The 14116-nt window shown below is 35.3% G+C and overlaps 1 protein-coding gene across 1 annotated transcript in view; it reads right to left on the reverse strand.

Annotated features, from left to right (window-relative positions):
• LOC121387515 (nucleolar protein 58-like) overlaps positions 1–14116 on the reverse strand; it is a 39952-nt gene that overhangs the window by 12659 nt on the left and 13177 nt on the right. The window contains exons 5-9 of the mRNA XM_041518658.1: positions 13236–13372; positions 12497–12561; positions 8619–8753; positions 6604–6749; positions 5888–6014 (exon numbers count right to left, since the gene is read on the reverse strand). Coding sequence (XP_041374592.1) covers positions 5888–6014; positions 6604–6749; positions 8619–8753; positions 12497–12561; positions 13236–13372 — 610 coding nt within the window. The remainder of the gene's footprint in view (positions 1–5887; positions 6015–6603; positions 6750–8618; positions 8754–12496; positions 12562–13235; positions 13373–14116) is intronic.

A 14116-nucleotide genomic window follows, 5' to 3' on the forward strand; every position in this document is an offset into this window, starting at 1 on the left:
GGCTGACAACACAAAGCTGTACTTACTGGGCTTCTAAAATTTATTTACAAAATCCACATTCAGTTATTTTAAAAATCTACTAGTCATGATTAAAAATTCACTAATCCTACTTTACTTAATACAATTTTACTAATAGTAATAATCTGGGGTCTAATTCACTAAACTCTCTCAACTTTGCGATCTCGCAATGCAAGGTTAAAAGACTTGCAAAGAGGATGCTTTGATGTCTAGCAGAGCCCAAGAGACCTTTGTGAATTAGGCCCCAGGGGTCTAATTCACTAAACTCTTGCAACTTTGTGATCTCGCAGTGCAATGCTAAAAGACTTGCAAAGAGGATGCTTTGTTGTCCAGCAGAGCCTAAGAGAACTTTGTGAATTAGGCCCGAGATATGTCACCTAAAGAGGGAGATAGCAATTAAAAACACTAAGACTGGGGGGGTTGGGGGCAGGATATTCATATTTACAAAATAAATACTTAAATGCAGCATCTGACCACTTTGTTTTTCACCAGGCGTCTGGCATGGCAATAGCAGTTATTTACTAGCCCAACATTGAATATCACTAGCAATGGGAGTGAGGCTGCCATAATCTACAAGTCCTGCAAGCAGTGTTCAATTGTTAGTCAGGTACATTTTAGTAATGCAAAAAATACTAATTAAAATCAGTTAATTAATAGTATCACATCATTAATGAAAAATATTCAGCTGTTTTTCTTAAAATTTATTACCTAATAGTATTTAATAATGAAATATTACTAATCGAACAATGTATAATTGACAGTATTTCCGATTCCTTATTTCAACCCCTGAGTAATTCTAGGCTATTTTTATTCAAATGTTTTTGGATAATTAACCACAATAAAAGGCATTGCATTAATCATACACTAGGAGCAATATATATATATATTATGATTAAAGAAAGAAATGTTTATTTAACGATGCACTCAACACATTTTATTTATGGTTATATGGCATCAGACATATGGTTAAGGACCACACAGATATTGAGAGGAAACCCGCTGTCGCCACTTCATGGGCTACTCTTTTCAATTGACAGCAAGGGATCTTTTATATGCACCATCCCACAGACAGAATAGTACATACCACGGCCTTTGTTACACCAGTTGTGGAGCACTGGCTGGAACGAGAAATAGCCCAATGGGGCCACCTGGGAAGGGCATAGTCACGACTACTTTTGCCAATTCTAAATTGAAGCCAGATCACCTCAGAAATGATTTCATCACAATGTCAGCATTGGAGGACATTTCTCATCACTGGTAATGCTGCATATGGACATTTGCTTATTTTGGTAACTGTAAAGTCTTTTAGAGCTCTGCTACGTAATGATAAACAGGCTGACAACACAAAGCTGTACTTACTAATTGGAAATATGAAAGAATATATTTTTAACACTAGCATGTTTTAAACTATGGCTATTCTATATCTGACCAATGATAATTCCATTATTTCCATAGACACCATACTCCTACCTATAAGAATTCTGCGAAAATAAATGTCTAACCAACCAACTTTGTTGCACCGACAGTTTAACAAATTCAATGGCATTCAGTATATACTTTGTTTTGTTTAACGAACCCACTAGAGCACATTGATTTATTAATCATCGGCTATTGGATGTCAAACATATGGTCATTTGTGACAGTCATAGCGGAGAAATCCGCAAGGAAGGAAGGAACTGTTTTATTTAATGATGCACTCAACACATTTTATTTACGGTTATATGGTGTCAGACAATGGTTAAGGACAACACAGATATTGAGAGGAAACCTGCTGTCGCCACTTCATGGGCTACTCTTTTCGATTAGCAGTAAGGGATCTTTTATATGCACCACACTATAGACAGGATAGCACATACACAGCCTTTGATGTACCAATAGTGGTGCACTGGCTGGAGTGAGAAATATGTAGAGGGTTAGGGACCAATTGGTTCCGGAATGAGTCAAATTAGAGGCCAGTTAGGAATCATAAGTGTTTAAGACTTTTTTTTTCTAGGCGACCAGTTATTTCAACCCCTGAGTAATTCTAGGCTATTTTTATTCAATTTTTTGTTGTTGTAATTAACCACAATAAAAGGCATTACATTAATCATACACTAGCCAGCATGCGGAGCTTTTTTTTGCAAATCATACACTAGGAGCAAAATATATATTATGATTAAACAAATACAGGGCAATTTTTTTAAAGTAATATTTGCAGCAAATAAACATGACTTGTTATTTTGCTGTATGTAGACATATTTCAAACATGCAAATGTTAAATATTGGCAGATAATGTACACATTTTGCCATTGTTGGGGAGCTTTACCGATGGCACAAAAGTGCAGTTGGTGTTGTTCTACCTATATAAATTTGTATCTTAACGGCAACTGCCGTCGGTATCTTCATTAACCTTCTGACTACTGCAGGCGAGATATCTCGCCCGACGTCACGTCAGTCGATATACTGTACACTGTATACAGTGCATTCCCCAATTCATATTTCCCGCCGTTTTGCACACGAAACTCACCGGAAACGGAAATATAATTAAAGAAAAAAGATTTTTTTTCAAAATGGTGGCTTTTGTTTTGATTTTTTCAATTGAAAATACCTTGAAATTTTGAGTTCAAAAAGTGGTTTTCGGTAAGTATTTTCGCTTGACAACAATGGCGGCACGTCGTGGTCATTTTCAGGGATCGATAGCTGATTGTGACAGCTAATTTGATAATAAATTTGATCGTTTTACCAACAACGAAAATTACCAAATATTGCAATATGAATCTTAGTTCGGGTTTTAAAAAAAATTCTGGTCAGAAAACCACTGTTATCGGGAATAATGGACATAAATACTGGACAGCTGGCCACAAATGCCCGTAAGTAAACACAACTTTTTCGATTTTTTGCCTAATTTTAATCACCATTAGCCGATCTAAAATAATAAAAATTACAAAAAAAGACACGAAAATAATACTTACCGATTAATATATGAACTTTATTTCATGTTTTTATAAAACATTTAAGTGAATATATGTGAGTAAAAATTATAAACTTGTACCCACTCAACGTGGTTTTTGTTAAAAATTAATCCAGTAGTCTAAAGGTTAAGTTCGAGCTCTGAAATATATATGGTCCATAATAAAAGGCAATGTATTAATTATATACCAGGAGCCAAAATTGTACTCATTATGATGAAACAAACAAGGTCCAAAGAAAGATGTTCGAACGTGTTTGCTTCAGAAATGTCATTCATCAGAAATACAGCATTGCAGGACATCTCGTCATCATGAGCAAACATACAGTACATTACGTTTGTTTTGTTTAATGACACCACTAGAGCACATTGATTTATTTATCATCGGCTATTGGATGTCAAACATATGGTCATTTTTTACACAGAGAAGAAACCCGCAAGGAAGGAAGGAAATGTTTTATTTAACGACGCACTCAACACATTTTATTTACGGTTATATGGCGTCGCACATATGGTTACGGACCACACAGATATTGTGAGGAAACACGCTGTCGCCACTTCATGGGCTACTCTTTTTGATTAGCAGCAAGGGATCTTTTATATGCACCATCCCCCAGACAGGATAGCACATACCACAGCCTTTGATGTACCAATAGCAAGAAATATGTAGGGGGTTGGGGACCAATTGGTTCCGGAACGAGTCAAATTAGAGGCCAGTTAGGAATCGTAAGTGTTTAAGACTTTTTTTCTTCTAGGCGACCAGTTATTTCAACCCCTGAGTAATTCTAGGCTATTTTGTATTCAATTTTGTTTTTGTAATTAACCACAATAAAAGGCATTACATTAATCATACACTAGCCAGCATGCGGAGCTTTTTTTTGCAAATCATACACTAGGAGCAAAATATATATTATGATTAAACAAATACAGGGCAATTTTTTTTAAAGTAATATTTGCAGCAAATAAACATGACTTGTTATTTTGCTGTATGTAGACATATTTCAAACATGCAAATGTTAAATATTGGCAGATAATGTACACATTTTGCCATTGTTGGGGAGCTTTACCGATGGCACAAAAGTGCAGTTGGTGTTGTTCTACCTATATAAATTTGTATCTTAACGGCAACTGCCGTCGGTACCGTCGTTAAGTTCGAGCCCTGAAATATATATGGTCCATAATAAAAGGCAATGTATTAATTATATACCAGGAGCCAAAATTGTACTCATTATGATGAAACAAACAAGGTCCAAAGAAAGATGTTCGAACGTGTTTGCTTCAGAAATGTCATTCATCAGAAATACAGCATTGCAGGACATCTCGTCATCATGAGCAAACATACAGTACATTAACTTTGTTTTGTTTAATGACACCACTAGAGCACATTGATTTATTTATCATCGGCTATTGGATGTCAAACATTTGTTAATTCCGACAGTGTCTTAGAGACAATTGTTTGTTTTGTTTAACGAGACCACAAGAGCACACTGATTTATTCATCACTGGCTATTGGATGTCAAACATATGGTAATTTTTAAGAGGAAATATGCTACATTTTTCAATAGCAAGGGGATATTTTATATACACCATCGCACAGACATGATAGCACATACCATGGCCTTTGATATATACAAGTCATGTTGCACTGGCTGGAACTAGATATAGCCCAATGGGGATCAATCCTAGACTGATGGCACATCAGGCGAGCACTTTACAACTGGGCTACGTCTCACCCCTTCTGTATACAAGAACTCGGAAATACTGCCATAATTCCCTCGTAGTTGGCAGTAATACTATAATTTCTATATTTGTGACATGAAAGAAGGAAATGTTTTATTTAACGACACACTCAACACATTTTATTTACAGTTACAAGATGTCGAATATATGGTTAAGGACCACACAGATATTGAGGGAAGGGAAAGGAAAGGAAAGTAACAGTTTGATTTAACGACGCAGTCAACACATTATATTTACAGTTACAAGGTGTCGAATATATGGTTAAGGACCACACAGATATTGAGGGAAGGGAAAGGAAAGTAAGAGTTTTATTTAACGACGCAGTCAACACATTATATTTACAGTTACAAGATGTCAAACATATGGTTAAGGACCACACAGATATTAAGAGGAAACCCGGGCTACTCTTTTCTATTAGCAGCAAGGGATCTTTTATATGCACAATCCCACACATACTACGGCCTTTGATATACCAGTCATGGTGCACTGGCTGGAGTGAGAAATAGCCCAATGGGCTCACCGACGGGGATTGACCCCAAAGAGTGCTTTACCACTGGGCTACGTCTTGCCCCCTTATTTGTGACAGTGACCGTGAACTTGATGTACAGGCGAAGTGCAAACTCGTTTAAGAAATTATTCTAATTCCATGTGAAGTTTTATTAAAAATTGATAGATGAAGTTGGCAGATGTCATAATTTCTATCTTCAAAGTGACCTTCACCTTTGATGCATCTGAACTAACAGTAATTTTCAAATGATCAGTAAATGTTGCCGATCACAATTTTAAAAACAGATCATCATTGAATTATCTTTTTTTAAGTGAAAGCATATACCAAGCCCTTTGATAGTTAGCTTTATTTAACAATACCAATAAAGCAATTATAGGAAATTAGATGCCATACATTTGTTAATGTTGACAAAAGTCTTAGAGAGGAAACCCGCAACTTTGTTCTGTTAGTAGGAAGGGATCTTTTATATGCACCATCCCAGTCAGGATAGCACATACCACAATGTTTGAAATACCAGTCGTGGTGCACTGGCTGGAACAAGAAATAACCTAATGGGCCCACCGATGAGGATCAATCTCAGACTGACCATTCATCAACTTTACCACTGGCCTACGTCCTACCTATAATTATTATATACTGGTAATGTTGATGAAACATCTCTGTAATTCTGTTACCTGCATGAGCTATCAATCTGGCTCCAACCAATTCTCCAACCAATATCGTGAGGTTAGGTGCAATGGCAATCATTCGGTTCTTTAGATAGTCGTACAACTGAGCTCGGTAGTCAGATATATCAATAATCTGGATAGAAAAACAAAACAAAAATAACATCATACTGAATTCTTACTATGACTGTTATAAAACAACCATTATCAGATATAGTTAAAGTAATTAAAACCCCTGAAGAACGTGTGTTCGTATGGGTAGAGATTTACCAAGACACCGTATAAAAACAATCTTCCTTAGAATGAAAATGCTGTATCTATATCAAACAAAATACCTGTTTAACTATATAATAAACAATTGTAAGCTAAATTGTGTTAATTCCTGAAAACTGCAGTCTCCTAACTTGGGGATATGTTAATATATATGAAATATAGCAACTTTACATTAAATATAAATGTGAAAAAGTAATTTGCTTAATTTTTTTTGTATTAAATGAATGTGATTTCACCAGTAATGTTAAGCCTATTTCACTCTTATGAAACTGTACAAACCCTAAGACAATAGATTGTATGTCCTCTTTACCCCTCCCAAAAAAAACTATAAAAAACAAAAAACAAACCCAAAAGCACTTTAGCACCAAACTACAAAACTGCATCCAGAGATTTAAGAATTCATCCATAGACGGAAACATTTGAAGAAAACATTTCCCACAAATTAGTAATACCTGGTCACAAAGATACTGAATATTCAACAAATCCTCCTCTGAGATTTCCGTTCCCATGGAGATTTCTGCAGCCTCTTTTAGTTCCTGTTCTACCTCTTCAGGCAATATTGCCGACAAATCGCAGGCAACAGCATTTACACGCTCACCTGGCGAAAGGGCAAAGTTCATCTTTAGAGAGAACAGGAATTTGAACTTACAATTTACATCCGAAGACCATTTAATGAATTTGCATAATACACAATTTCTTTCCTAATAAATTACAGAGATGTTCTTAATAGTCAGATACTGACAATACGCTTTTAATGTTATGGTGGTAACATTGAGACAAATGTATACAGCAAAAACAAAGAAGAAATGTTTGTTAATGGCACATCAAGATATTGCTTCTGCTTGGGATGTAAAAAAAAAACCCAACAAAAAACAACAACGATCCACCGAGATAACCATATGATACATCTAGTTATTCAAATGTCTAATCCAGATTCTGAAGTTTTATTTTATAAGATTTTTGTAAATACCTTAAAAAAAAAAACCCATCCTAATGAAAACAATGTTTCACAATTTAGATTCCTTCAACTGATCATAAGCGTAAACTCCTTTCATGGTAAGATTTGACAATGTGTAGTTATGGAAAGCTGGATGGACTCTTTCATGGTAAGATTTGACAATGTGTAGTTATGGAAAGCTGGATGGACTCTTTCATGGTAAGATTTGACAATGTGTAGTTATGGAAAGCTGGATGGACTTTTTAAGTGATAATGCAGTCAAAATCAGATGCAAGCAAGAAACTAAAGCCGAGACAGAAATATTATACAATGTTGTGAAACATTTCTTTCATGGCATATACTGTACATTACCAAATTAGAAAATTGCTAATTTTAAAACAAAATGGCTCTAAAATTTAAGAAAGGAAACCCGCTGTCGCCACATCATGGGCTACTCTTTTCTATTAGCAGCAAGAGATCTTTTATATGCACAATCCCACAGACAGGATAACACATACCACAGCCATTGATATACCAGCCATGGTGCACATATTAATTGCTTTCAAAGAAATACTAAAAATTTCTGAAAATTGGCTTAACCAAAGTTTGTTCCAGTGTAGGCATTGCCTTTAAAAGCTTGGCAGTCCTCTGACAACTGCATCCATTTTCTTGACTAATTTAACATGCAAGTTGGATACATCGACGACTATCACATTTTTATTATCCATTTTCTGTACTAGTTTAATATGAAAGGCAGATACATTGACTACATTTTTATTACCATTTTTCTTTTCTTTTCTTTTCACTAATTTAGCATGCAAGTCAGATACATCATCAACTATGACATTTTTAATACCCAATTTCTTTACTAATTTAGCATGAAAGTCATATACATCATCGACTATCACATTTTTAGTCACATTTTGGTGGAAAGTACGCATCTCAAACAACCTCGAAAAGATATATTTGGACAACGAAATGCGATAGAATCCTTTCGATTTCTTCCAGAACTTTTATTACAATTTTTATGTGATACTGACTTTTATTCTATATTTTAAATGTATCTATATTTTAAATGTATCTATCTGTGATATTTGTATTTTTACACTGTTTTCATTTACCTCTTGAATTTTCACATTGATGTTAATCATCACTTAAGTTTTGCATTTACCATAGTTTCACACCCAATAGCCGATGTACTTTTCATGCCGGGGTGTCGTTAAACATCTATTCTATCACATTTTTTAATTACCCATTTTTTTTAAAAAACTAAAATAACATGCAAGTCAGATACAACATCAACTATAACATTTTTATTACCCACTTTTTTATTTTACTAATACAGCATGATACATCACTATCATTTGTTACCCATTTTCTTGACTAATTTAGCATCATACACCATCAACTACAATTTTGTTACCCATTTTCTTGACTAATTTAGCATGATACACCATCAACTACAATTTTGTTACCCATTTTCTTGACTAATTTAGCATGATACACCATCAACTATCACATTTTTATTACCCATTTTCTTGACTAATTTAGCATATGCTAGGTTGTCCTGTACAATCTTGCCGAGTTCGGGAAAATGCCAGCCGTACCACTCTCTGCATCTCATGATGTAGTTGTTCAGCTCCTTATCTAGATCGTCAAGCAAGGCTAAAAAAATAAAAAATAAAAAATATTTTATTTAATGACGTTCTCTCAACACATTTTATTTATGGTTATATGGCGTCGGACATATGGTTTAGGACCACACAGATATTGAGAGAGGAAACCCACTGTCGCCACTTCATGGGCTACTCTTTTCGATTGGCAGCAAGTGATCTTTTATATGCACCATCCCATAGACAAGATAGCAGATACCACGGCGTACCAGTCGTGGTGCACTAGCTGGACCGAAAAATTGCCCAATGGGCCTACTGACGGATCGATCCCAAACTGACCGCACATCAAGCGAGCGCTTTACCACTGGGCTACGTCTCGCCCGTATCTGTTTAGAAAGGCACACACAATTAAAGCAGGAACTAGAAAACCTTACAGATGCGAGATGCTACTACTGTGTAACAGCAACAAAAGATTTTCAGGCCGTAACAGTAACTGGTTTTTGTCTTCTCATGGGCCACTAAATTGTAAAATGTAATAATCATTCTAATTCAACACATTTGTAAGAACGAATCTGATTGGATATCTACTAAAAATTTCAAGTGGTAAAACCACTGATATACCGGTCGCAAATTTTCTGGCAGAAATAGGTCATAGCTTAAGCAATGAACAGGGTTGTTTTGTAATGACGTCATGAAGACAATTTCTGTAGCACTCATATTACGTACAGAAGTCGTTAAATAATGAGACGTTTGTCAGGGGTTTCCCTAGAGCGATAAGCCGACACGGCCCGTGCTCCCTTAGCCAGCCAAGTAAGCGCCTTCATGTCTGGTAAGCGCCTTAACTGCAGGACCGTGTCGGCTTAATTTGTAACATGTATACAAAACAATGGAGCTGTGATCCGTAACATCATTCACCACACATTATCACACTTCCATTTGGTATCTCTGCAATTATTTAGATGTTCACTTTGAGGTCCATTGATCGCACCGTTTTAATTGTCGGCGGGCTTGTGCTGGTCACGTGGTACAGGTGATCGGCTACTACTAATCCGCCAGATAACTGCTTGTTGTAATAATGTCTGTATGTCTGGGAATTACGCATCAAGACAAATGAAAGAAAATACCTATTAATTGAATAAACGTCTTTGAAGGTGAAATTCTTGAGTAAAACATGTCACCATTAATCCTGGTATACATTTACCATATCGAAACCGTAACTACGTTGTTATTTGCTCAAATGAACGGTCACGGATCGACCAAAAAATAATAGCGATCTCACGACCGGTAACGAGAAACGGTCTTATCCAGAATACAGCGTATGCCTTATGATGTTTGCTAATTTTAATAATCAAGGTTATTAATTTTAACGGCATGCATTCGACATGTATGACAGCAATGTGACGGTGATTCAATGTCTGGAAGATATGTAACTTGCTATTTTAATTTTGTAAAGTCTTTGAACCAAAGTAATAAAAACAAACCGACAATGCATGTGAATTTGAATACAAATGCCAGTTCAGGGCCGAAATACATGTCGGCTATCCCAAGGGCTGAGTTCATCCAGACCGAGCGAAAACAAAACGTTCGCTACACTGGTTTGTGCGCTTCACGTTAAACCAAATGGACACGACGGACACCAATCAAATAGTTCGCGAACGTTAGGAAGAACGTTCGTTGGCTGAACTGAGGAAAGCTCTCGGCGTAATATACGTCACGCTTCAGAGTCAGCTAACACCCACGTGTCAAGAGACAACGTTGCGAACATTAAACATTACGATTACACAGAAGTAAATCTTGATGTAAATTTGTAGAAAAGCAATAGTTGTTTGCATCAATGAATACCTAACTGCAGTTTCGGTTATTTCCTTTGTCTTTGTTAATTTTGTACCTATGGTCGTGAGCACGCATGCAGATTGCGATCGCGGGAAATGAACATGCAGTATTTATACAAATTGCAGTTAAACGTACACTAAATTAGTTTACAATAATCATAGTGTTTAGATAATGCTAGATATATATTTGTGAAACTGTGAGGTGACATTTAATAAGTTAGCTGGATTTTAAAAAGACCGTAACATTTTCTTTTATTAACGTTTTTTTAAAATATATAAATGGAATATACTGTGAAGTCAGCATTCTTAGCTTAGGTATTTTACAAGCAGAAATCACAACAAGCATTTAACACAACTCTGAAATCAACAGCAACAACATGGTGCAAATTATGAAATTGTTGTGGGTGGGGAATTGATGGGTTATTTAAAAAAAAAAAAAAACATGATTTAATGGATTGAAGGCAAACACTTAACTACACCACTTCTTTTGGCTTGACTTTTGTGTTATAATGATGCTAAATATGTAAGCGCCTTAAAAAAAATCCTGGGGAAAGGCCTGGTTTGTATGTCAGAAATGAACATATTATTCTTTATTAGTCGTTATCTAATCTCGAGAGCCGATTATATATGTCAAATTACACATCTATGTTAGAGCCTCTAACTGTTCGACCACATATCATCTGTTAATGGGCTGCCTAATGACGTCACCAACTGGCGACGTTTATATCCTTGTTCTTACTAAAAATGTGATAATTTCCTATTTAAAATCAACCAATAAACATTTTACTTGAATAGGGATAACACTACTATGTTTTCTGATTTGCGGACGTATATCGGTGGTGTTAGTCAGAAATTTACCGTTGTAGTGGCTCCGCTAACACGCTGCCAATAAAACTAAATTTGCAACTGTAAAACCACCAATATACGTCCGCAAATCGGAAAACACAGTAGGGTTATCCCCTAAGTGAAACTTTATCTAAGATACTAAATGTAATGGACTGGTTTGAAATGATGCAATGGATCTACAGCGAAGATTAATCCTACAGCACAATACACACGTACACGCTCTAACACCGAGCTACTCATAATTATTAACGGTGATATATTTTCATGATCCCATTCCAGCATAATCAGGCCAAACTCTGGGTGAGCAGAAAAATGTCATCAAATCATCTATTTACAGTTCAAAAATTGCAAAAAACCCAGTTATTTTGAAATAGAATAACAATTATTGACTAAAATTTATTTGCCAAATTAAAATAAAATTGGCCAATTGTTTTTAAAATTTGCAATTGGTAAATGCCAGAGCCAGCCCTGATAATACATTTTCACAACCCCATTCCATCATAATATATTTTCACGATCTCATTCCATCATAATATATACTGATGGAAAGAAATAAGGGAACACATGGAATTGCAGACCAAATGTAATTCATTTAATAGCGTAGTAATGTCTGCATTTCATACCAAGTTGTAATGTGGGATTGAATGTCTGTAGTGTTGAATGAGCTGCCTATATGTTCCAAGTCAACTTCTGACAATATGAATTGATTTTTGATGCAGCCATTATTTCTTGTTGCTATCTGTGTGATCCTTTATTTCTTTCCATCAGTATATTTTCACGATCTTTTCACAATCCCATTCCATCGTAATATATTTTCACAACCCCATTCCATCATAATATATTTTCACGATCCCATTCCATCATAATATATTTTCACAACCCCATTCCATCATATATTTTCACAATCTCATTCCATCATAATATATTTTCACGATCCCATTCCATCATAATCTATTTTCAGGATCCCATTCCATCATATATTTTCACGATCCCATTCCATCATAATCTATTTTCATGATCCCATTCCATCATATATTTTCACAATCTCATTCCATCATAATATATTTTCACGATCCCATTCCATCATACATTCAATCATAATATCTGCACAACTTACATATAGCTTGAACAATCATTGTGTCCACTTTGTCTGGGCTGAACTTTAACTTGTATCTTGAAAGACTGAAAACAACAAACATACAGGCTTAGATAAAACACTTAAAAACAAAATTAAACCACATTTTCTTCAGCAAAAGTGTTTAATCTACATCTTTGCACTTCAAACCAATGCTCAACTTAGAATTACAAAGGTTTAATTGGTAATCATTAAAAAAAATTGGTCAAAAATTGGACCCGGTATTTTTTTTTCTGTAGCAATCTGCATAATTTGAATTGTGATTTTTTAATAATAATGAAAAAAATGACCACAGGGGGGGGCATACTTCAATCACTAGCTGAATACACAACTTATATAAAAGAATCAACTCCCGATACAAAACTCATGAAGCTTTTCTACAGAACTACTAAATGCTCTTACCGACAACTCCAGATAAATTTACATTACACAATTTCAAAATCTTGATTAGAGAGATTTCTAGTCAACTGAAAATCGATTAGCAATTATTGTTGAAGGTTTTAAAATTGTGTATATTTATAGCAAATTGTGACAATACTGAATATATTGAAAAAAAATAAGAACTTTGTTTTATTTAACGACACCACTAGACCACATTGATATATTAATCATCGGCTATTGGATGTCAAACATTTGGTAATTCTGACTTGTAGTCAATAGAGGAAACCCATTTAGTTCCAAATGGGAAAAGTTAACGTTGAGGGCGGGTAATATATATTACCTGTGTGCTAAACCCAGAGCCATGGCGGCCATTTCTTTCTGCGGAAGACCGGTGATCAAACTGTCCATCTGCGAGCGAATACATCTCATCAGCTCCTGGACGTTCGAGTTTGACAGACACTGCATGTCAAACTTATCCTGTCAACAAAGGAAAAAGAGTTAGTATTTGTTTTGTTTAACAACACCACTAGAGCACATTGATTTATAAAATATTTGGTAAACTTATCCTGTCAACAAAAGAAAAAAAGTTAGTGTTTGTTTTGTTTAACAACACCACTAGAGCACATTGATTTATAAAATATTATCTTGTCAACAAAGGAAAAAGAGTGTTTGTTTTGTTTAACAACACCACTAGAGCACATTGATTTATAAAATATTTGGTAATTCTGATATATTACAGTCTTAACCTTCTGACTACTGAGGCGAATATCTCGCCCGACGTCACGTCACGATTTGTACACTGTATACAACATTCCCCAATTCTGTTTCATTTTGCGACACTCGCCGAAAACGTTACTTGCATTTTTTTTCAAAAATGGTGGTTTTTTGTTAAAAATTAATCCAGTAGTCTAAAGGTTAAAGAGGAAACCTGTTACATTTTTAACTTCCTTCTGTCTCATTCGCAGATACTTGCATAAGGGGGAAAATGCAATTTGTTTGAGGTCAGGTTATGTTAAAAAGAAAATGTACCGTGAAATAAATAGACTGCTGATAATTAACACACTCCATTTAATATACTGATGGAAAGAAACGAGGGATCACGCCGACACTAAAAGAAAAAAGTGACTGCAACCAAAAATCCTCATCCATAGACGCATGAAGTTAACGGTGTTACTGATATTCAGTTTCACATTACTAATGTTATTACTTTGGTTACAAATA

This window comes from Gigantopelta aegis, chromosome 13, assembly GCF_016097555.1.
Source record: "Gigantopelta aegis isolate Gae_Host chromosome 13, Gae_host_genome, whole genome shotgun sequence".
NCBI lineage: Eukaryota > Metazoa > Mollusca > Gastropoda > Neomphalida > Peltospiridae > Gigantopelta > Gigantopelta aegis.